The 23,380-nt window shown below is 34.5% G+C and overlaps 1 protein-coding gene across 3 annotated transcripts in view; it reads right to left on the bottom strand.

Moving 5' to 3' along the window:
* The window catches only part of PDCD4 (programmed cell death 4), a 26,923-nt gene extending 3,543 nt beyond the window's left edge, over positions 1-23,380 (bottom strand). The window contains exons 1-10 of one of the 3 annotated variants that reach the window (XM_003825579.6): positions 23,187-23,380; positions 19,140-19,244; positions 13,684-13,986; positions 12,121-12,215; positions 9,856-9,969; positions 7,340-7,561; positions 5,594-5,691; positions 4,553-4,667; positions 1,024-1,131; positions 700-810 (exon numbers count right to left, since the gene is read on the bottom strand). In XM_003825579.6, coding sequence (XP_003825627.1) covers positions 700-810; positions 1,024-1,131; positions 4,553-4,667; positions 5,594-5,691; positions 7,340-7,561; positions 9,856-9,969; positions 12,121-12,215; positions 13,684-13,986; positions 19,140-19,182 — 1,209 coding nt within the window. In that variant the 5' untranslated portion in view covers positions 19,183-19,244; positions 23,187-23,380. Of the gene's footprint in view, positions 1-699; positions 811-1,023; positions 1,132-4,552; positions 4,668-5,593; positions 5,692-7,339; positions 7,562-9,855; positions 9,970-12,120; positions 12,216-13,683; positions 13,987-18,972; positions 19,094-19,139; positions 19,245-23,186 lie in introns of all 3 variants that reach the window. The other 2 variants (XM_003825580.7, XM_063607885.1) reach the window with 2 other exon arrangements.

The following is a 23,380-nucleotide window of genomic DNA, read 5'->3' as shown; positions in this document are numbered from 1 at the left end:
TTGAAAAATTACCTATCAGGTACTATATTTACTACCTGAGGGACAGGATCATTAATTAGAAGCCCAAACCTCAGCATCACACAATACACCCATCTAACAAACCTGTACATGTACCCCTCTGATATCTAAAATTAAAAATATAAATAAAAAAATAAGTAAAACTAGTTACATAGCTAAAATTTTTTTTTTTAAATACTGTTCTCTTAAAAGAGCTGTAAGCAGACATCAGACATTGGGCAAACTCCTTTCCCATCTACTTCTCTATTTACACTTACTACCTTTTTAAAAAAATACAAGGCAAACAAAAACCTCACAAACATTTAAAACAATAATCATAAAATTTTTAATAGTAAAAAAGTACTTTATAATTTGTTAAAAGTTAAAGGTTCCTGTTTCTCTCTAGATATAAAATAGAAATTGTCACATCTTAGAAACCGAACCCTTGAGGTAGAATACATAATTACATTTGTTAAAGTAGGTTAAAAAAAAAAAAAAAAAAAAACACTGCAGTGTTACTTTCCAAGAAATGGTTGCAAAAGGTTCAAACCTCAAACATTACCATTAAGAAAAAACAAAACATATAGGCATATTAACACTAAACATACCTAAAGAAAATTTCACTGACAATTCATAATCTGTATTCAATCATATATTTAAGACATAATCCTAAAAGTTGTTCAAAAACAATGTTATACTTACTCTTTTCATTTGGTCTACAGTAATGGTAGAAGACTTCCAAAGGGACTTTAATAAATCCAAAATCATCTTAAATGTACTTTCTCCAGTTGACTCTAAAACCATTATAATAGCCTAAAAATTGAATCAATGAGTGAATTTTTGGTTAATTCATATATGAAACTGCTCCTAAAATGCACCTAGATGCCTTTTGTAATCGTAGAAATTTAATAACCACTTCCTCCTTTGATATTAAAAAAAGGATGTACATTATTTAAAAAGCATAAGTCGCTACAGTACAAAAAGGAACACTTAATAATTATCTTTGACATGGCAAGGTAATCTTACTTCATATACAAGCTCATGGTGAAAATGAGGTACTTCCAGCTCCTTAAGGCAATGTTCAGCTTCAGATATGTCTCCAGAGAGTAAATATTCTTTCAGCAGCATATCAATCTGTTAGATTTAAAAGTTGAGATGTGTTAGAATTCCTAACTTTTAAAATATCGTGCTTGCCTACAGGATTATTTGCCCTCATTCTAATATAATGAAATAGTGGGTAACAAACAGCTAATAACATATACATTGGATGTGGTACTATTATAACAGAATTTTTCATAATTAAAAAATAAATCCCCAATTTTTAAATGGTTCATAATTATGATTCAAATGCAATGCTTCAGTGTGTCTGAATCACTGAGATCTACGAATAGGTTTATAATGCATGCGTCCTGGGTTGTGACCATAATGCTCTAGTGTGCCACTAAAAATAAGGGATTTTAAACACCACTAGAGGGCACTAACAAAGTTTCAACATAAAGTGGCATAAAATATTTCACTTCTATCAAGATGCTCTTACTAGTGCACTGAGAGCCAAAAAATGAGAGATGATAATGGGGCATTACTAGAGAGGGCAAAGATTTCCACATAGTTTCTCTTTTCTCTACAACTGAGAATTTTAAACTCATTATCTAAAATGTTCAATAATTCAGTTTCCAGCTGTAGCTAAAGAGACAAGTCTTGATTTTCCTGCTCCAACTTGAACATCTCAAAAAAGTGGGAGAACTTTTTCAGCACAAGAGTTTCAACTAGGAATATTTTTCCCTATATGTTATTTGTTAAAATCCCCTTTGTATTTGGTGGGCACATATCTAGTTGTCTGAATGTTGAATGTTGGCTGACTGAATTAAAAAAATCATATTTAAGTATCCTTCCAACTTCTATAAGATATTTTCATAAAAGGTAAAGTAAAATTTAATTGCTGTCATGCTTTAGGATGTAATATTTACATGTAAGTAAATATGTATTGTAATATTTACATGTAAGTAAATATTTAAAGCATAGCATTTGAGTATTTTTACAATTACAAACTAATGCATAGTCATGCATCGTTTAACAGGGATACATTCTGAAAAGTGTGTTAGATGACTCTGTCATGGTGCAAACATCATAGAGTATACTCACAAAAACCTAGATGGTATAGCCTACTACACACCAGTGCTATATGGTATAGCGTATTGCTCCTAGGCTACAAATCTGTACAGCAGGTCACTATATTGAATAATATAGGCAATTGGAACACAATGGTATTTGTGTATCTAAACATAGAAAAGGTACAGTAAAAAACAGTGTAAATGATTTTTAAAATGATACACCTGTATAGAGCACTCAATATGAATAGAGCTTTCAGGATGGAAGTTACTCTGGGTGATTCAATGAGTGAGTGGTTAGTGAATGTAAAGGCCTAAGACATTACCCATACACTGGCTATGCACTTTATAAACACTGTATACTTAGGCTACATTAAATTTATGAAAAAATAAAGTAACTGTGCTACAACATTACAACTGCCTCCATATCACTCAACGATAGGAATTTTTCAGCTCCGTTATAACCTTATGGGACCACCACCATCCCACACAGTCCGTCACTGACCAAAACATCATTATGTGGCACATGACTGTACTTGTTATTCAAATTATATTACTTACTTTTAACATTTGTTACATAACTTTAGAAGTATTAAAAATATCCCCCATCAAATTCCATGCACTTCTGAGAATGATAAATTACAAATACATTTATACATTTCTAAAAGTCTTCTTTGATCCAACCCTTCCATGTAAGCAAATATCCAAATAATGTCAACCTCAAACTCATATACTGGCAGTTTTATTTCGATTTTTATCTTGTCAATTTTCTTTATTGAGAGAGAATTCACACACCATAAAACAGCTTGTCCAGTTTCCAAAAATATTAATTTTGGAGAGTATTACCATCTTAACAATATTAAGTATCCTAATCCATAACCATGGGAGATCATTCTATTTATTTAGGTCTTCCTTAATTTCTTTCAACCTGTTTTGCAGTTTTCAGTGTACAAGACTTGCATTTATCTTGTTAAATTTATTCCTAAGTATTTTATTTTTGATGCTATCACAAATGCAATAATTGCATTTCAGATCATTCATTCCTACTGTATAGAGAATTGAATTTTGTGTACTGATCTTTTATCTTGCAACCTTTCTGAACTCATTTTTTAGTTAATAGTTTGGTTTCAGTTTTGGGGAGTTAAAAAATGTTGTGGATTCATTCAAATTTTCTGTATACAGATCATGTTATCTGGGAATACAACTAGTTTTATCTCCTTCTTTCCAATCTGGATGCCTTTTATCTTTCCTGCCTAATTGCCCTGGCATCTTGACTATTTTTATACCTCAATTTTTCTAATAATTGTTTAATTTTTAAAAAACAGATACTGCAATCACGACATTACAAACACTGACTCATCTATTTTAACATATATAAAAGCAAAAACAGTCAAGGCTCTAACTACATTTTGAACTCCTTAACACTTAAGCTAGATACACATACACAAACACACACACACACACCCCTCATTAAAAGACTTACTAAAAATCAAAATTATAGTTACATGAAAAGATTATACTCAAAAATCAGAAGCACATGAACTACAAATCTTCTAGTTGCATGCCTTTTCTTAAAGAGATCTGCAGATAAGGAGTTTTTTCTGTTTTTTGGTTTCTTGTTATAGAATACCACAATGCAGCCAGAAAAAAAAAAAATCCATAGGGAATAAATCTGGCATTTTAATGCAATAAATCGCTTTTTTTTTTTTTTTTTTTTTTGAGACAGAGTCTTGCTCTGTCACCCATGCTGGAGTGCAGTGGTGTGATCTCAGCTCACTGCAACCTCCTCCTCCTGGGTTCAAGCAATACTGGTGCCTCAGCCTCCCGAGTAGCTGGGATTACAGGTGCGCACCACCATGCCTGGCTAATTATTATGTATTTTTAGTAGAAACGGGGTTTCACCATGTTGACCAGGCTGGTCTCAAACTCCTGGCCTCAAGCAATCCACCCGCCTCAGCCTCTCAAAGTGCTGGGATTACAATCAATTTTCTTTTAAAACATGCATATGGGTAGTGAATTTCCTCACAAAAATCTAACACTCTGATCTGCTCTAGTGCTCATAATTCATAACTCATTATTTAAGACTATCTAGTTTTAAATTGCTCATATAAAAGCATATTTATTGAATAGCTAAAACACAGAAAAATCTCATTTCAACAGCATTTGAAAATTAATAATATAAGAAAAAGATTTCAGGCATTCCTTTGAAGTTCATAGATGGCTTGCTTATAATTATTCATGAAAGCCATTTTAACACTTATTTTTTAATCATATAATTTATAATAAAAGGTTATAAAGCCACATATAAAAAAAATTATTTCATTTTCCAATTGCAGCTGTAAGACCGAACTTAATTTTTGTCCATAAAAATACCAGCTAGTAGCCACAATTTATTTCACTCAGAGGAATACATATAAATTAAGTTAAAAACAATACCCAATCATTACCTCTTTAACAAGGTGATTGACAGATTGCTGCCCACCTCCAGAGCCCCACACACTATCTTTACGCTTTCCACCTTTAGACATACTCAGAAGCACGGTAGCCTTATCCAGAGCAGCTCTACAGAGAAAGAAAAAAAATTTAAGTTTGATAGCTGGACATACCTAAAGTTTACTAAATTAGGGATAAAGCTGACAAAATCCTATATGCCCTAAATCTTTCACATAACATAAAAGCAAAATAAAATTCAAAACACTTTTTCAAAACAAAAAGGAGCAAAAAGAAGTTGATTCTCATGTTAATATTCTCATGCTCTATTTCATTTCTCATTCAAGAAAAATCAAAACACATTACAAAATAACTGATCTACACTGAGAAGAAACACTTCACATATAATTAACTTTCACCTAGATCCATGCCTTCCTACCCAGGGACACCATTCCACTATGATGTGAAGTAGCCCTAGAAAATTAACTTAATATATAGACCTGAGGAAAACTAAGATATGGCTAAGTCCAAGTCTCCAAGAAGTTAAGAAAAATCAAATAGCATAACTCCCAAATATCACATTTAGTTATACCAAATATCATATTAATTATACTAAATCACAAGAGTGAAAAAGATATTTTCTGACTAAGATTTCTACAGTAGATAAATACAAAATAAAACTATAAATGAGGCCTCTCTTCTTAAGGTTATCCATCTTATTAGAATATTAAACTACTACACAATGCTAGAACCTGAAAACAGAACTTAAAGATCTGTCCAATGGTTTTGTTTCATAAATAAAGAAACTGAGGCCCAAAGAAGAGTGGCTTGACATGAAGGTAATTAATGATTTAGCTAAACTCCAGAACTTTGCCATTATAGTACTGTCCTCTTCCTGGTATATCATGCCAATAGTCTCTCCATTTTAACAGTGGAGAATATAGAGAAGTGACAAACAGATGTACAGAGTGTCTGATTAACACAAGTGTCATTTCAATAGGATCCTGTAGAATTTTCCCCTATTTTGAAATTCTAAGTAGGAAAAGTGATTTACTTACCTAGCCTGCACACAATCTACAGTTCCTTTGTAACTATCAATATAGGTATTACATAAAATTCCATCTCCAACAGCTCTAGCAATAAACTGGCCCACCAACTGTAAAAAGGAAAAAAAAAAAAAGAGCTATAAAAAAAGTTAAATAACTTTTATAGGTCACAATTTCTAAATACATAAATGATGAAGATTAGCTGAAGTACACAGTCAGTACCTAAAAGATGCTGGAATTTTTTTTTTAAAAAAAACCTATGTAGTACCTGTTATGCCTGGCATACACTCCCACATCTTAACCTTCAAGTTAAGTGCCAGAGTGGGGGCCACATCTGTTTTGCTCACTAATGAATCCCTAACACCTTGCGCACTGCCTGAATACATAGCATATGATCAATTTTTTTTTTTTTTTTTTTTTTTTTTGAGACAGAGTCTCGCTCTGTCGCCCAGGCTGGAGTGCAGTGGCACGATCTCAGTTCACTGCAACCTCCACATCCCAGGTTCAAGTGATTCTTCTCCCTCAGCCTCCCGAGTGGCTGGGACTACAGGCGCACACCTGGCTAATTTTTGTATTTCTAGTAGAGACGGGGTGTCACCATCTTGGCCAGGCTGGTCTCGAACTCCTGACCTCGTGATCCACCTGCCTCGGCCTCCCAAAGTGCTGGGGTTAAACGAATGATTTAAGGTCAAGTGACGTCCTCTCTTCTTAAAACAAAACAAAAAAAAAAGGACTAGGTTCTCTCAAAAACTAATCAAAGGAATTTATCTTGTGGAGAAAAAAAGTTGTATAGAAATAGTTGAAAGTATGTTCACAGCATTAATTATTATAAAAACTGGAAATTGGTGTCCAAAAATAAAGGTATGGTTAAATGGTATACACGTAAAATGGTATACTATGTGGCCACAGGGAAAGATATTTACCATATTTTATGGTATGAGAAAAATCAAGTTTATAAAATAGCATAATGGTATGATTCCATTTTTTTTAATTTTAAAAAATTAAGGATTTATAGAAGCCATACATTGATATATACCCACAGAAAGGAGAATGGAAAACTTAACACCAGTAGCAGTTTTTGCTGGCCTTTCTTCTTTCTGGCTTTTATTTTTCAAAAATTCTACAATAAATATAAACTTATATAATAATTTTCTTAAAGTATGTGTATTGGTATAAAAGGAAAAAATGTCTGCATCAGAATCACCACTTAATATCTCATACCGAGTATTGTCTGTCATTAAGTATAACAGAAACAGCATTTAGGAACTGACATGCCTATATTCTATTTCTAAATTAATGTTTTAAGTAAAGTGATTTTACCTTGATTAAAAACTTTTGACAATAGCAACAATTTCACATTTTCAAAGCTACAAAAGGGAAGAGTCTTATTTATGACTTTTTATAATAAACATTAGTGAAGCATTCAATCATAACCTACATTTTTAAAAAATCTTAGCTAATAAAACAACTACATATAACAAAGACTATATATATGGCAAAAAAAAATTACCTAAAAACTATGCAGATCATAGGGGAAAAGTATGAGATAACATTAAATTTATAGCATGATGAAGACCATGTTTAAAAAACAAAAGAACTAGGAAAAAATACATCAAAATGCTAGCGGGATATTTCGGTGTGGTAGGAAATGTGGGCCATCCCCTTCCATCTACTAAAATTTCCTAGGAGTATACATTATTTCCACAATTAGGAATATAGTAGTGGGAGGGAATGAACAAAAAGAAGAATCATACAAACCTGTGGTGCTCTAGGAGTATCCAGTGCTAATTCAGGTAGATCTTTCAACAATTTATCAAATGATTTTTCCACATCAGTTGTGCTCATTACTGTCCCACAAAGGTCAGAAAGAAGCTTAGATGTCATCTCTCTATGACTAGCCTTCCCCTCCAATGCTAAGGATACTGCCAACACTGGTACTCCACTTTTCATTTCACCAAGATTTAAATCTCTTAACATTTCCTGTTCAAAAAAATAATTTAAAAACATTTTAAAAGTGTATCACTACCTACAGTTCAATAAAATTTTATTTTTGAAAAATTGAGCTTTTATCTATATATCTCTACGTCTCACTCTTTGGAAATAATCAAAAGACCCAGTCATGTTTTAGGAGATAGGATAAACACACCTTTCCCTGTGCATAAATCAGACATTGATCCACTTTGTCAAGCTTTAACTGCCTTAACATCGCTAAATTCAAAAATGTGAAATACCTTTAAAATACTGTCATGGGTCACGACACAGATACATTCTGAGAAATTCACCATTTAGGTGATTTCATCAGCGTGCAATCATTATAGAGTGTACTTACACAAACCTAAATGGCAGAGCCTACATGTAGGCTACATGGTATAACCTATTGCTCCCAGGCTACAAACCTGTATAGTATGTTACTATACTGAATACTGTAGACAACTGTTAACACAATGGTTACCTATCTAAACACAGAAAAGATACAGTAAAAAGAGTATTATATGAGACCAAAGGTATATATGCAGTCTGTCATGGAAACGTCATTATGCAGCTCATGGCTAGTTCATTAAACTACATAATATTGCTGAGATTGGTATTAGGAGTTAACTAACCTGCCTTACAATCTATTATTACTATAAATATTGTTTTATGAGAATTTGTGGAAAAATTCATTTTAGATTATCATAAGCTATTTATATTCTACTTTTCTTCAAAGCCTTCTCTTGAAATAAAAATTCACTTCACACTTTTGTATCAAGTTTAAAATGAGATCTTAAACAGCTGTTTTTAAATGGGATTATTGGTTTAAGATTCTGGGGTAAATTTAAAATTTCCTTTTAGAAATATAATAGCTGCAGCTAATACTTATTGACTAATGTATCAGGCATTATAATAGCCTCTTTAGTTATATTATCTTATTTAATACTCAAATAGCCCTTTGAGTATTAAATTATCACACCTATCATACTCAAAGGAGAGAGGGCACACAGCTGGAGCAGCCAAACTGAAAGTGGAATAAAGGCAGTCTGACTCTAGAAGCTAAGTTCTAATTCAGTTAGAGTGCCCTCCTCTTTAATGAAAGTTTTCTTAGAATCTTTAAATCATGATATACTACTAAGAGAGTGCCAAAACTATTTTCACAGCCATGTAACTGGTGTCCTTGTTAGTAATCTCTTCTCACTGACTGCATTTCATCTTCCTTGACCGCACTTTAACAACTAATCCACTACCCTCAAACACAATACTCCTCTTTCTTGGAAAACTATCTTAACTGGCGAACTCCTCAACATCCTTCAGACAGCAGAGAATCATCTCTACTATTACTCTCTATTTTATGCTTTCCAAACACTACTCAGTTAACAGATACATAGTATACAATTGACCTTATGCTAGGTAGATTAACAAGATTTCAACAGTCCCTGCCCTCATAGGACTCATGGAAACTTTTCCTCTATAACAGAATGTTTCACATATTTTCATAATCTGTTTACATATCATTTCTTTCACTTGACTGGGTTTCAAAAGGGCAAGAATCACCTATTACAAATTCCTCCAGATGGTATGCACTGAACAAATATTTGTCTTATATTCAAATCCTACAAATCCAAAGCTATCAAACCTCACGGTATCAGACAAATCATAAAAGTCCAGTCTAAATTTTAAGAATCTAAATGATCAAAGTCTTCTAAAGAGTTACAATCGTATTACTTTAATTCGATAATCCTAACTAGACCAATAGTTTTATCCTAGATTTACTTTATGAACAAATCATGATTATTCTCATGGCTTCTGTATATTCCTTTTCAAATCTTTATTATTTGTGGGGTTTTTTTTGGACAAAGTACAAAAAGATTTTATCCTACTTCTGAACATACTTGAAATAAATGTCAAAAAAATGAAACTATGTCAGGCATTCTTAACTGAGATCCCTGCAGAGGTTTCGGGGGGGCGTCTATAAGTGCCCTCAAACTGCTAAAATTATATTTTACAAATTATAAAAACAGATTTTATAAATTCATATACATTACAAATTATAATTATAAAAATTATAAAAATATTGTGTAATTTTTCAGAGAAGAAAATGGCACACAGCTCTCATCACATCCCAAATATGTAACTGTTTTAATGTAATGAGATTTTATTCCATTTCTTAGAAATTCACTTATGCAAAAGAAAATGATTAAATTTATTCAGTGACCCAAGATCATTCTAGATGTATTTTGCTTATAAAAGATGTCTTCTCTCCTATATTAAATAAATTATACTTGCAACTTTAAACCTACCGCAACTTCATTAGTATCTCCATGCTCAAAATATTCCTGTATGATTGGTGTTAAAGTCTTCTCAAATGCCCTTTCATCCAAAGGCAAAACTACAGTTTCATAAACACAGTTCTCCTTTGAGGGGAAAAGGGAGTAAGAGTTATAAAAAACAAAATGCAAATAAACAAATGAAATTGTTGTACAATTTTATATTCTAAGCGGTTAATAATCCCCACTTAGCACAAGACAAAGACATGCTACATACATTGATCGCATATAAAAACAGAATCTAGGCCAGGCAAGGAGACTCATACCTATAATCCCAACACTTTGGGAGGCAAAGGCGGGAGGTTCACTTGAGGCCTGGAGTTCAATACTAGCCTGGGAAACATAGCAAGACCCTGTCTCTACAAAAAAATTTTAAAAATTAGCCAGACATGGTAGCTTGCCCCTGTAGTCCTAGCTACTCAGGAAGCTGAGGCAGAAGGATCTCTTAGGCCCAAGAGTTCGAGGCTGCAGTGAGCTATAATTCATCACTGCACTCCAGTCTGGACAACAAAGCTAAAAAATAATAATAATAAATAATAATAAAAATAGTAGAATTTATATGTCACTGCTCTTTTACAAAATCAGAATACAATAAGCCAATATATAGATTAGAACCATTAACCACAGCAAATACATAATTTGCTCCCAACCCCCATGTCTTCTGTTAATTTTTTCTCTCAAAATTTTTATGTCTCTCTCAAAACCAATCTTTTAGTAATCAAAAAGTTTCATGATGGCTTCCTATCATAAATGGTGTTTTAATTAAAATTTCACTTTAAAAAAAAATGAAGCAGGAACCAAAGCCTTCACGATTAGCATTATTATAATAAAAAGTATAACACAAAGATCAATGTTGTAGTGACAGAAAAAAAATCTCTAAGGAAAAAAGCACTGTTCAATTGAAATTTCAAAAAGAAAATTAACATCCATCATCAAACCATTCCTCTCTCCCCATGCAAAAAAAGCTCTGAAATGTAGTGCCCCCTTATCTACAAGGGGTATGTTCCAAGCCCCGTCCGAGGATGCCTTAAACCACAGATAGTACCGAACCCAATAAATACTGTTTTCTCAATCCGATAACCTAGACAGCTACCATGTGACGAATGCACGAGTAGTGTACACATTGCGGATACACACTGGACAACGGAATGGCTCACATCCTGGGCAGGATGAGGTGGATGAAGCTGGACAGCAGGAGATCTCATCACACTACTCAGAATGGCATGCAATTTAAAACTTATGAATGACTTCTGAAAGTTTCCACTCAATATTTTCAAACCACATTGAACCATGGGTAACTGAAACTGCGGAAAGTGAAACCACGGATAAGAGGGGACTGCTATATTTACAACTTGTGACTGGCTTCAGCCTAAAAACATATACTTGAAAGATTAACACATTTTTAGCAAAGATTCTACAGTACTTGAATCCTACTAGTTTCATATTTTTCATATTCTCTTAGAAATATTTCCATGTCTATTAGTTAAAACACTTAAATACATACATACAACACACAATAAAAACAACCTAACACATACTCTTAACGTTTTCCTGTCTAAAATTTCCATCACCATGTCTCACCTTGTGCAAAGACAAATTTTCAAAAAACATAATCACAACATTTGGGATTTGCTTCAAAATAATCCAAAACAGGGTGGGGGCAAAGGGGCCAATAGAAGACGGAGAGTAAATGGAATTAAACAAGACTGCCTATGAGTTTGTAATTATTTAAGTTTGTAAAGCTAAGAGAGGAGTACAAGCAGATTATACTATTCTACTTTAAATTTTTTCCATTAAAAAAATAAAAAATTCACTTCATAATCTATTAAAAATTTACATTTTCAGCATTATCCCTAAAAGATGCACATGTCCCCAAAACAAAATGTATTATATAGTTACCATTCTAAACAGTAATATTTAAAAGGAATCTAATATCTGTAACTCATAATATTCAAAAGAAGATATTCTCAATTATCATTACTATAGAAACAAACTATATTAACAGAATTTACTGAAAAATGGTCAACTTAATAATCCTAAGTGAATTTCTAAAGAGCTATTTTCGACTCACTACAGAAACCAAGTGAAAGTTATGCATGTATTACTGTCAGTTTACTTGGTTTCCTAATCCAAAACATTTATACATATGATTTGACACATGTATGAGTAAACTACAAACATGAAGTCAAAAAAGTTCATAAACATTTTAAATATTATGAAAAAGCAAAGCACTGATACCTGGTCATCATCATAGTTAGGATCTTTCACATCCACCTCCTCCACATCATATACCTGTCCAGGTGTACCCCAGACACCTTTGCCTCCTGCACCACCTGAAAAAGTTTAGAATTGAGAAAGAAAAAACACAAAATTCATCAATTTGTTGAAATCTAAAATAAAATGTTCCGATGTTAAACAACAGCTAAAAAAAAATTGTATTTAACGTGTTAGTTTTTTTCCAGTTTTCTTCCCCTACTGGTTTTTGTTCAGACCACTCTTTCAATATTTCCAAAAACATTAAGTTAAAATAGCTTATGAAGTTAAAAACTAAAAAAGCAGATGCTTTAAAATAAAAGCAAAAACAAATAAAGATAAAAAAAATAGCTATATTGAGGACCTCAAAGGAGATGATATTGCAGCTGAGCTCTAAATTTTATTCGACATTTCTTTGAGACTAAGACAAAAAGAAACATTCTGGGCCGGTAAAGCATAGCATAGAAAACTCAACAAGGGAAAAATTATTTAACAAAAAAGGACAGTAACCACCATCAAATATTTTAAAGTCAAATACAGTACTCTTTAAATATAAAAGTACACATTAAACCATACAACTAGCAATATGTTATAAATATAGAAAAGAATTCTAACTGCTTTTAAGCATTAACAGCCCTGAAAATTCTGTTTTCTAAATACAAAACAACCAAAAGAAGCTTAACAATTCCAATTTTCAAAGTTGCTTTTCTACATCAACTTACTGAAATGTTTTAAGGACTAATGTACTACATTATTTTTTAAAGAACCTTTACAATGTCACCAACATTTCTGTTTTTGGAGGTTTTTATTTTGTACCAAGTATATCCTTGCCATCAGACCAAAACAGAATCTGACAACCAGGTTTCATTTTGATATAAAACATGATTGCAGAGGCATTTAACAAAACTAATTTTTGACAGATCACAAAAACATTTTACAAGAAACCTAGGCTATAAATTGAAGTTCCCACCATTCAGAAGGTGATGAAATCGTCAGAAAACTCTTATTCAACAAATATTTGCCTACAGTGTACTAGTCACTATTTCGGGTACTAGAGAAACAGCAGTGAAACAAATCAATCTACTACAGAACCCAAAATAAAGAGCTAAAGAGAACTCACTGCGAGATCTAGGAAAACATTAAAATTCAGATCTAGACGTTATCAATCAAATGTATATTTATTAGTAGTAGTAATGGACATAATTATATTAAATAAGTATGATGGATTTCTGACTCCTTTCAAACTTAGAGAATATACGTAAAACTCGTAACAGTGAAAAACATCAGTGTATATTTTGCTGGAAATAAACCGTTAACCTTCTGCTCAAGAAAATTAAATCTACTCAAACAAGAAAAAACATCAACCTAAAGAAAAAGTGAGATGGTTCTCACATTATTACTAAGTAAAAATATATACAAACTGTAAAGCCTTACATTATCGCTTTTTGAATCTCTCTCATTCCTAGAACAAGGAAAGTGTAGTACAAGAACCAGACAAATTTTTTCCACTTGTTTATCTTCCATTTGTTGGACATGATATATACCAACCTTTCTTTGGTAGTCCCCTTCCTTTCCCAGATCTGGATCGCCTATCCAGCAACCTTCCCTTTGGACTGGTTGGCACAGTTACTCCACTTCTAAGGGCGTCACTCCCATTGTCGCTGACCGAATCGCCTCTGCCAGAGTCCCGGGATGAGTTTTTCCTTAGTCGCCTTTTTGCCTTGGCATTAATTCTAGCTTCGTTAATGGAGGATGCTGAAATCCAATTTCCATTTATTTCATTCTTTATTTCCTCAGTCCCAGCATTTTCTTCATCACCGGAAAAGAGAGAGTCACTTAAGTTATCAGGATCTTAAAGAGAAAAATGAAGAAAAAAATTCTAAGTATTTTAAGTATCTACTGTTTTATAGATATAGTGGTAAGTTAGATTAGGTTGAATCACATGACATTACCATTTTTGTAGGTAAATTACAGTCACATATTGGGAATTTTATCTACTTCAATCTAATAAACAACTAAGTAAGATTACTTTTCACATTATCAAGGAAAGTAAACCAAGGCACTGAATTTTAACAAAGCATGTTTGTTTCTTACCAAAAACAAACCAAATTTGTTTGTATTTACCAAAAGAAGCATGTTATTTCACGTTTAGATCATAAAATCTATGCTAACAGCAACACCAAATATAAAACCCTTAGACTTTTATGAGCTAATTGGAGATATTAAGAAAAGACAAAGCATCTTGAGAAGAGAGATAAACTAATATTTATAGAATGCCTACTATTAGGCACTGTGCTAGACACTCTATCATTTATTTATGCACAAGTTTGGCAGTTAATTATTGTAACATTGAAGACAGATAAGGAAACTAAGGCTGAGAATGTTTAAATGATTTGCCAAACGTCCCATAACTAGGTATAAACACTTAAGAACTATTAGTAATCCAAAAGAGAATGAAAGGCATTTAGCAAATAATCGCATATGATTGTTGAGCTGAACTGCTGATGCTTTACTGCCTCAAGACAAAGTTTGCTTTCAAGAAAAGCCATCATCTCAAAGTCCTAATTCATCTCCCTAAACTTTTCTCCTATTACTTACCATCCTGAAAATCTTCCAGCCTATATAAAATTGATTCTTCTGAAAGAGATCAACATACTGGAGTTCCCAGTGGTTCCCCTACTTAGAATGTCGCCCTCACTGTTATTTTCAGTTATCAAAATCCTTTAGGATATAGCCCAAGTCTTACTCCCTGCATTAAAACTTCCCTAACAACTCTAGCTACAGAACACTAATTGCTCACATACTATTCATTCAACACGTCATGGAAATCACTTTCTTTTTATATAGCAGTCTTTATCTTCCAATTAAGTCATAAGCTTCAAAGGAGAAACCACAACCAGACTGTATGTCCTTCTTTGTATCCCCATCACCTAGCAGAGTGTCCTTCATACTCAAATTCCATGGAGATCAAGTGGAGGCACTTGGCTTTGCCCTGAAAGCTCTTTAAGTCAGAAAGGCTACTGAATTAGCTACCACTGGGCCACAGTTTTGTTCATTATTGTTAACGCAAATCAGAGCTGAATCACTCAAATCATTTTCTATATGCCTAAAGATAATTATAACATGTCAGGTCTATGTGCATGGGCTTTAATATGTTTTAAGACATGTTGAAACCAAAAATTTTCATCAACCTATAAAAAGCATACATGTGTTTAAATCTTTACAATTCTTGACATACTTAGGAAGGTAGGAATGTTTTGTTTTAAAGAAAATCATCAATTAGAGCCAAATTATTTCACTAGTCTCATAAGTAGTCTCCCTGCCTCCAGTCTTCAAACTATACTGAATGAAGACTGATTTTCTCAAGCATGCCCTCACTGAAGATCCTTTAAAAGAAGTCCCATTATGTCACAAAAAATGTAAACTTTTTTTTTTTTTTTTTTTTGAGACAGCGTGTCACTCTGTCACCCAGGCTGGAGTGCAGTGGTGCAATCTCAGCTCACTGCAAGCTCTGCCTCCTGGGTTCACGCCATTCTCCTGCCCCAGCTGGGACTACAGACGCCTGCCACTACGCCTGGCTAATTTTTTTGTGTTTTTAGTACAGATGGGGTCACCGTGTTAGCCAGGATGGTCTTGATCTCCTGACCTCGTGATCCACCTACCTTGGCCTCCCAAAGTGCTGGGATTACAGGCGTGAGCCACCGCACCAAGCCAAAATGTAAACTCTTTACCTTGTAACTTAAGGTCCTTTATGATCTTGCTTACCTCACCAGAATCACTGCTAACTACTCCCACACTCAAATTGTCAGAGCTTAAGTTAGATATCACAGGGAAGAGATGGGAGGGATTCATTTGGCAAAAGAATACTGAGTATATTACAAAAAGAGAAAGTATAAAGTAGGAAACCGCTAAGAAAATGCTTCAGTAACTCAGTCACAAGCTAACTGGTAAAGAGCAAGGGTAGTAACTGTGGGATAAATAATAATGTTACGCTTTTAAAGAAAATAATGAAGGACTTTTAAGCAGAATGTATCTAGGATTAAAGAGAAGTCAAACAATGCCTTAAAAGTTTTCAAACTGGTAAGAAGCCGGTGTTAGGATGGTGTGTTTGGGACATCATCATAACCATCAGTAGTAATTATAGTCTTAGTGGAAGTAGTCGTAGTACTGTTTCTTTCATCATTACCATTACTATTGTCATCTATTAGATACCAGGTTCCACACTACCTGGTACCTATTAGATTCCACACTACCTGGTACCTATTAGCTAAGGCACTTTACATATGTGGTCTATAAGCTTCAAGAGCTCTAGAAAGAAACTGTTTATCCTCATTTTACAGAAGGAATGTGTTTCACAAGAAGTTACATATCTAGAAAGGATTATGGCTAGAATTCAAACCCACATTTTTAATCCCATATAACTACAGAAAATACAAAACTAGAATACAGCAGAGTATTGACAGCTAAAGAGACGAACAAGGGCGTGAATGTAAAGAGAGATAAACAAAAATGATTAAGTGGAAGGGGACAGAAAGACCAGGATCACATAAATTAATGACATTTTCGTGTAAGAGTGGATGGTTGAGAAAAACATTAAACATCTACCTGTAACATAGTGCTTTCATCATTGTGCCATTAAGGTGAACCACAAAACTGGTCCAGAAGACACAGGAGTCAGAACTATAATAAAATGTCTTAAACTGTCCCTTGGAGTATTCAATTTAAATACATCTATTTCCCATAATCGAGTTTTCTTTTCTTCAACAATTTTAACATCCTTTCAAGTATGTTTGTGTCTCTGCAGCAGTAAACATTCTCTCAGTATAATTTATATATTTGACCTTATCATTTTTAACCCATGTTTGTATTAATTGCTTTATATTTTGTTACTCATACTCACCTAACTGTTGGAGTTCCATAACCCCTATTGAGCTGACTTTAAGAAAACCAAAATTAAAATGATAAGCTGAGTACAGAATGTGATTGACTTCAAAATTGTTTCCTGCTGTGCCCTCTTTCTGAATTCTGATATCTCAATAGTAACCACTCCAATTGTATATGACCACAGCACCAGAAAATCACATTTTCAATTACTGGTGTCCAATGAGTGGCATAATTAGAATAACATTACCACACTTTCATGTATTACATACCTAGTATGTGCTTCACAGACTTAACACACATATACAATATCTCACTAAATCCTAATTATAAATCTATACAGAGGGTATTTATATCCCAATTTTATACATGAAAAAACTGAAGGTCAGAATAACCTACTTCCTCCAAGTAAAAGAGTAAGAGTGTGACTTGGACTATTTGCTATGTGAAGAATTTACTACAAAGAGGGTCTATCTTAGGCCTATCCAAATATTGAAGAACAAGTCTTTTATTTTAAGGCAGTGCTGGACACAAGCACCAAGAACAGGGTTAGAACTAGGTCTTATTGTAGTTAGGAAACAAAAAGTATACATCTTAAAGCTGTGTTTCTATTTCTAATAGAAATAGAATGCAAGCCACATAAGAAATTTTAAATTTTCCAGTAGCCACATTAAAAAGTAAAAACAGGTGAAATTAATTTAAATATATTTTATTTAATCTAATATAACCATATCATCTCAACATGCAAGCAATATAACAAATTATTGAGATAGTTGACCTTCATCTCAACTCAGAGTAGCCACATTTCAAGTACTCAACAAACACATGTGGCTAAGCACAGTGGTGCACACGCCTGTAATCCACCTACTGAGGAGGCTGAAGAGGGAGGATCACTTGAGCCCAGGAGTAATAACCACATGTAGCTAGTCGTCACCATACTGGACAGTGCAGAAAAGAAGCAATTACCTATATGTAAAATATATTCTAAACTGTATTACCATCCCCATCTCAATTAAGTAGGTACATATTATCCATTTATAACCCTAAAGCATACTCACACGGCTATTGTATACAGCAGCACAGAAATGATCATTAATTACATAAATTTTTTTTGAATTTTTTACCATACTTTAAAAAGATCTGTAAATAAACAATGGTAAAGAAGCTTCAAATTCAACGTGTTTGTTCAGATCAAAGAAAACTATGTGCATTGTAAACAATAGTTAAGTCACTGAGGAAATAAAGATGTAGTATTTAGTTATGAAATACACTTAAAATGACAGAAAATAGAGAGCTTTCAATATTAATAAAATTATAAGACAAAGAATTATCCAAAGTATACCAATATGAACTGTTCTCACTATTCAGATATTACACAATTCTAATTAACTTTTTGGGAGATTATTTTTAAATACATTTTAAATTATCTTGAGTTACTCACATTTGGTCATCTATTCCACAAAACTGTTCATTTTTATGATAATAACATGCTATTGAAGCACCATGGAGAATTAGGGAAAATACCCTAGGTAATTTAGAATATAAAAATTACTTGTTAGGAAAGATATCAAAGATACCAGTAAGTTTATATTACGGAAATCACTAACTAGCCCATGTGAAAATAAGCAGGCTCACTATTCTTCTCTATTCTGTACTATATAACAGAGAATAGGAATATGTGGAATGTGAAAGGATAGGCAGAAAAATAGGACATGTAATGAATTTCCATGAAAAAAAAATCACAAACTTGACTTTAAAAATAATATAGCCTGTTTTCTTACAGCATGAATAAAAGAGTATTTAAAGATAGTTTTTCTATCATGTTTTTATAAAATATGGAATGGTCTGAAGCTTCCTCACAACATAGTCAAGCTTCAAGATATTTCAGCCTAGGCAACATAGTGAAATCCTATCTCTACAAAAAATAAAAAATTAGCCTGGTGTGGTGGCACACACCTGTTGTCCCAGCTGCTGAGGAGGCTGAGATAGGGGAGGATCTCTTAAGCCCAGGAAAGTCAAAACTGCAGAGAGCCATGATCACACCACTGCACTCCAGCCTGGGTGACAGAGCAAGATCCTGTCTCAAAACGAAGAAAAAAAGAAAAAAGGATATCCTTACTTACCTGCAGGGTTTACATTCAGTATCTGCTCATTTTCTACATCCATTTTCCCTTAATTTCGCTTGCACTGATTAAACAAATTACCTAATGGAAATCTTCCTTCAGAATCTGTTTTTTTAAAAGAAAAAAAGAAAGCTTCAAGATCTTTTAAACTGATGTAATTAAGCTGAATTAAACTTACTTAAACACACTGTAAAAACAAACGACAACAACAAAAAACACATAATTCCATTAAATAAAACAGTTCACTTTACTTTCAAAGACAAATTACCCTAATTAACATTTGGTTCCAATCTTTTTGATAAATTTATCAAAGTCAAAAAAAAAAATCCCAGATTTCAGCATGTGCCAAAGCACCCCTTTAATTGGAATTAAAAGATATGTTTGTGATACATGTTTACGTCAAGTTAAAGAAATACACACATCCAAATCTTTTAGGAATACCAAGCCTCAAAATTAATCTGATATACATACATAGGAATATAAATACTGGATAGTTCCCTACCAATGAATTATGAGAACTACTCCAAAATAAAAACAACACAGTTTTAGTTAATAAAGAATATCACATGACTGTGTTATTTTTCACGTTACGGCATATCTGAAAGGCAGATATATCTGCCACTCATTACCTAGGTCTCTATAATTACTAGAATAAGACTTTAAGATTGGGAGAAACTTTTAAAATCAGCTTTTTTGATAATATTATTTATATGAGAAATCCTTTGATAATATTATTTATATGAGAAATCCATTTTTTAAAAATCTGATCATTTCAGAAAGGAATAAGTACAACGACATAAGCATTTCAGTATTTTAGGCCTCAGTTTCAAAATGGCTTAAAAATTATTAATACTGGAAGGTTTGATGAAATCAGTTACCTTTTAGACAATTAACTTAGTGATACAGATCCAATAATGTTATATGAAAGAAATATCAAAATAGTTTTCAAAAAATATATTACCAGAAAGTGCAACCAAATTAAGATTTCAGAATCTCTCTAGAAGTATTTTTTAAATAGTGGTTTAGAGTACTTAGGTGTATGTTTAAGTCACATAGGTTGGATATAAGTCCTTCTGGTCATTTACAATCAGGTTGCTAGCAGTGTGCTCTTCAGAGACATAAAATGCACAAATTAGTGAAAATGCCTAATAAATTAATTACAGAAAAGCACATTTTTTCCCATATAACTTAACCTACTGTTAGATGTCATTTTAGGATAACAATGATATATACAGAGCCTCCTGGGACTCAAAGGTGAAACTGACTTTTAAATTCCTCATTATGTACTATTATTTGCTAACATAAGTTTATAGCCCTTTTCTTCAGAAAAGGGTATTATTTTGTGAAACAAAAACAAATGGACCTTATGTTAAAATTATAGGCTTCTTACTATGGTATAATCCTCAGACTAATATGCTATCATATTGCTTGGGAACTTAAGAAAATGGTGAGATCATTCTCTAATTCTGTTAAGAATAAATTAATATATGTGAATCTTTATAATCACTTTTCACTATAACTCCCGCCAACTTTAGATATGAAAAAAAATCTTAAAAATATGTAGAGATTCATATAAATATATGAACAAAAATGGTTTGCAAATCTAAACACTCAGCATCCTTCATGGCTGAAAAGGCTACATTCTGTTTTAATTCCATGCATGAAATACATATAGGAAAGGAATAATGTCATATGATACGTGTTTCAGTTTTTTAGAGTTCCATTACAAAGTCTTTTTCATTCTTGATGAAGGTATAACTTTTGAGAGAATACTTTCTGCAGAACCTAATAAGCGAAATGATTATAATTGATGTTCATAAAGCCCTTTACAATTCAAAAAGAATTGTACATGTATTATTTAATGTACCTTACAGAAAAACCTTTGGGTAGGTATTCCACCATACACACAACTAAACAGATTCAGAGAGGGTAGGTGATTATGTCCAAGGACAGACAGCTGCTTAGTGGAACAGCCAGGATGAGAATCCAGACCTTCCAAATCCAGTACTGTTTGCACAAGTTCAATCCAAAATTTTAATATCCCACAGGAAGATTCTTTTCAAGGGTTAACAGAAGCTTCTTAAAACAGACTTCTGCTGTTCAAACTTTTAAATGCTGTTTTCCAAACACTAAAAATAATTATTTTAAACTATTATACAGAAGGCATTCCGTCAGACAAAACTGTCAGGAAATGACTATCATCTCTTTTATTAAGATAAAAACAAAGTTATCTTAATAAAAAAAATAGTCCTGTGTCTTTAGGCAATGATAACCCGATCAAGAACTCAAGTCATATTTGACAGCAACAAACACGTTTTAAGAGTTTAGATAAGACATGTTCCACGTTTTTACTCTCTTTAAAGTAGTAGGATTTTTTCCAATTTATTTAACAACCCTTAATTGGCCCAAACAAGAAAATATAAAGCAAAAAATCCAAACGCTATTTCCTTCATACTAACCTACAAAAATGAATTTTCGATGAGAAAACTATACATACAAGTTAGAAGAAAATGAAGGCTGACATTAAACAGTTCTTTTCTCCAGTGTGTTACACGAAATATACAATCAGAAGTATTCAACTGCCAAGACATTCCCTAAGAGACAGACCCTCCACTCCCCCACGAAATATATACATATGTATTTCCTGAAATATACCTCATAAATTGCTCTGGCATTTTGGGGAGTCAAGCTTTGGCCATTTATTAACTAGAATTACTTGTATTCATTCTTCGGCTACAAACAGCTAACTAGCAGCTTAAAACCAGCTAAAAGCATTCTACTACAGTAATGCAAAAGCAAGCACTACAGATAATATTCAAGCGGCATTTATTTTTGCAGTCCTAATATTTTTTCCTTTCACATTAGTACCACAGAAAAAGCCAGTCAATTATAATTCAAATACACTTACTGAGATATTAACGTATTCAATAAGCCTATAATGAAGGAATATTAAGGGCATAAAAACCAGTAACTCCTTGCTTAAAAAGCACTTGGTGGTTTCCCAAAAAAGTCACGTTAAGAATATCAAGATTATAACAATTAAAGTAAAAATACAAGTTAAAAACAGGGGAAACCCTTTTTTCCCCGACACCTAATCGCATTTCTGATCGTTTTCATCATTTGTAGACACTACACAGTTGCTGGCTACGTAGCGAGTTCTCACAAGGGGGAGGGGGGCGAAATTGACGTCTGCAGACAGTTTTGAAGCTCTTGCAAAACCCCATGTACGTTACAGCATCAAACTGACAATTGCAGAAGATGGCATGCGTTTCACAGAAAGGGGGCTCCCTTCCCGGCTTTGTTTTCTCTGGGAGATTTTATTTTACCTAAACTAAAAAAAAGAGACCCTTTGCCGGAAGACTGGCGCGACGAAGTTCGCGCAGGGCTGGGGCGGCGGGCACGTGTTCGCCTCCCAGCGCCCCCGGCGAGGATAGCGCGCGGCCCCTCCCCACAGCGGCCGGGCAAGTTCTCCCGCAGCGGGCTCAGGCTAGGACCCCCGAAGTCCCAGCCCGGGTCGGCCCCCGGAAGGGGCTGGGCCGAGGCCGGGGCTCCGGGGTCACGCCGGACAGGGGGCCGCATCTTCAGAGGATTCCCAGGGAGGGCAGGGGGCGGGGAGGGCGCGAATCTTCCTCACAGGATTTCAGTCCAGCCGGAAACACGCCTTCCAATCCCGGCCCCCGAATTCAACCTCCGCCAGAGGGGGAGGAGGACTGAGGGGGACCTTCAAGGGCGAGCGCCTCGCGCGCCCCTCTCAGTGGGGAGATGGCTCCGGGAGGGGGCGGGCCCGCGCCGACACGCTCCAGGCTGGGCTCAGAAAGAGGGAACCAGGCCGGATGCCCGCAGTCCGGGGCGTTGGGGACGGCGCGGCTGGACCTGCGGGGCTACAAGAAGGCAGCCGGACCCCCGCACCGCAGGCCCGGACCTGACAGGGCCGCGACCCCCACGCCTCCGCCCCCGCCCCCTCCCATCTTGCGGCTGCCTCCGAGGAGGGATGGGGGAGAGGGCGCAGTCTTCCCGAGCGTGTGAGCCGCGCCTACTGGTACTGACCCCTCGGGCCCCCGCCGCTGCTCGCCCAGGTTCCTGGTCAGCCGGCCCCGACCCCGCTCTTCTGCCTCTGCCGCCGCCTCGGAGAGTCTCTGGGCCTTCTCGCTCTGTTTGTTTTTGTTTTCTTCTACCCAGTAACACGGGGCCGAGAGGGCGGCGCTTATTGGCCGAGGCCGGGTGGTCGGCTGGCCAATCGT

The sequence above is a fragment of the Pan paniscus genome, chromosome 8, assembly GCF_029289425.2.
Source record: "Pan paniscus chromosome 8, NHGRI_mPanPan1-v2.0_pri, whole genome shotgun sequence".
Classification (NCBI taxonomy): Eukaryota; Metazoa; Chordata; class Mammalia; order Primates; family Hominidae; genus Pan; species Pan paniscus.
The sequence above is the reverse complement of the archived record's forward strand: the minus strand, read 5'-3'. Positions and strand labels throughout refer to the sequence as shown.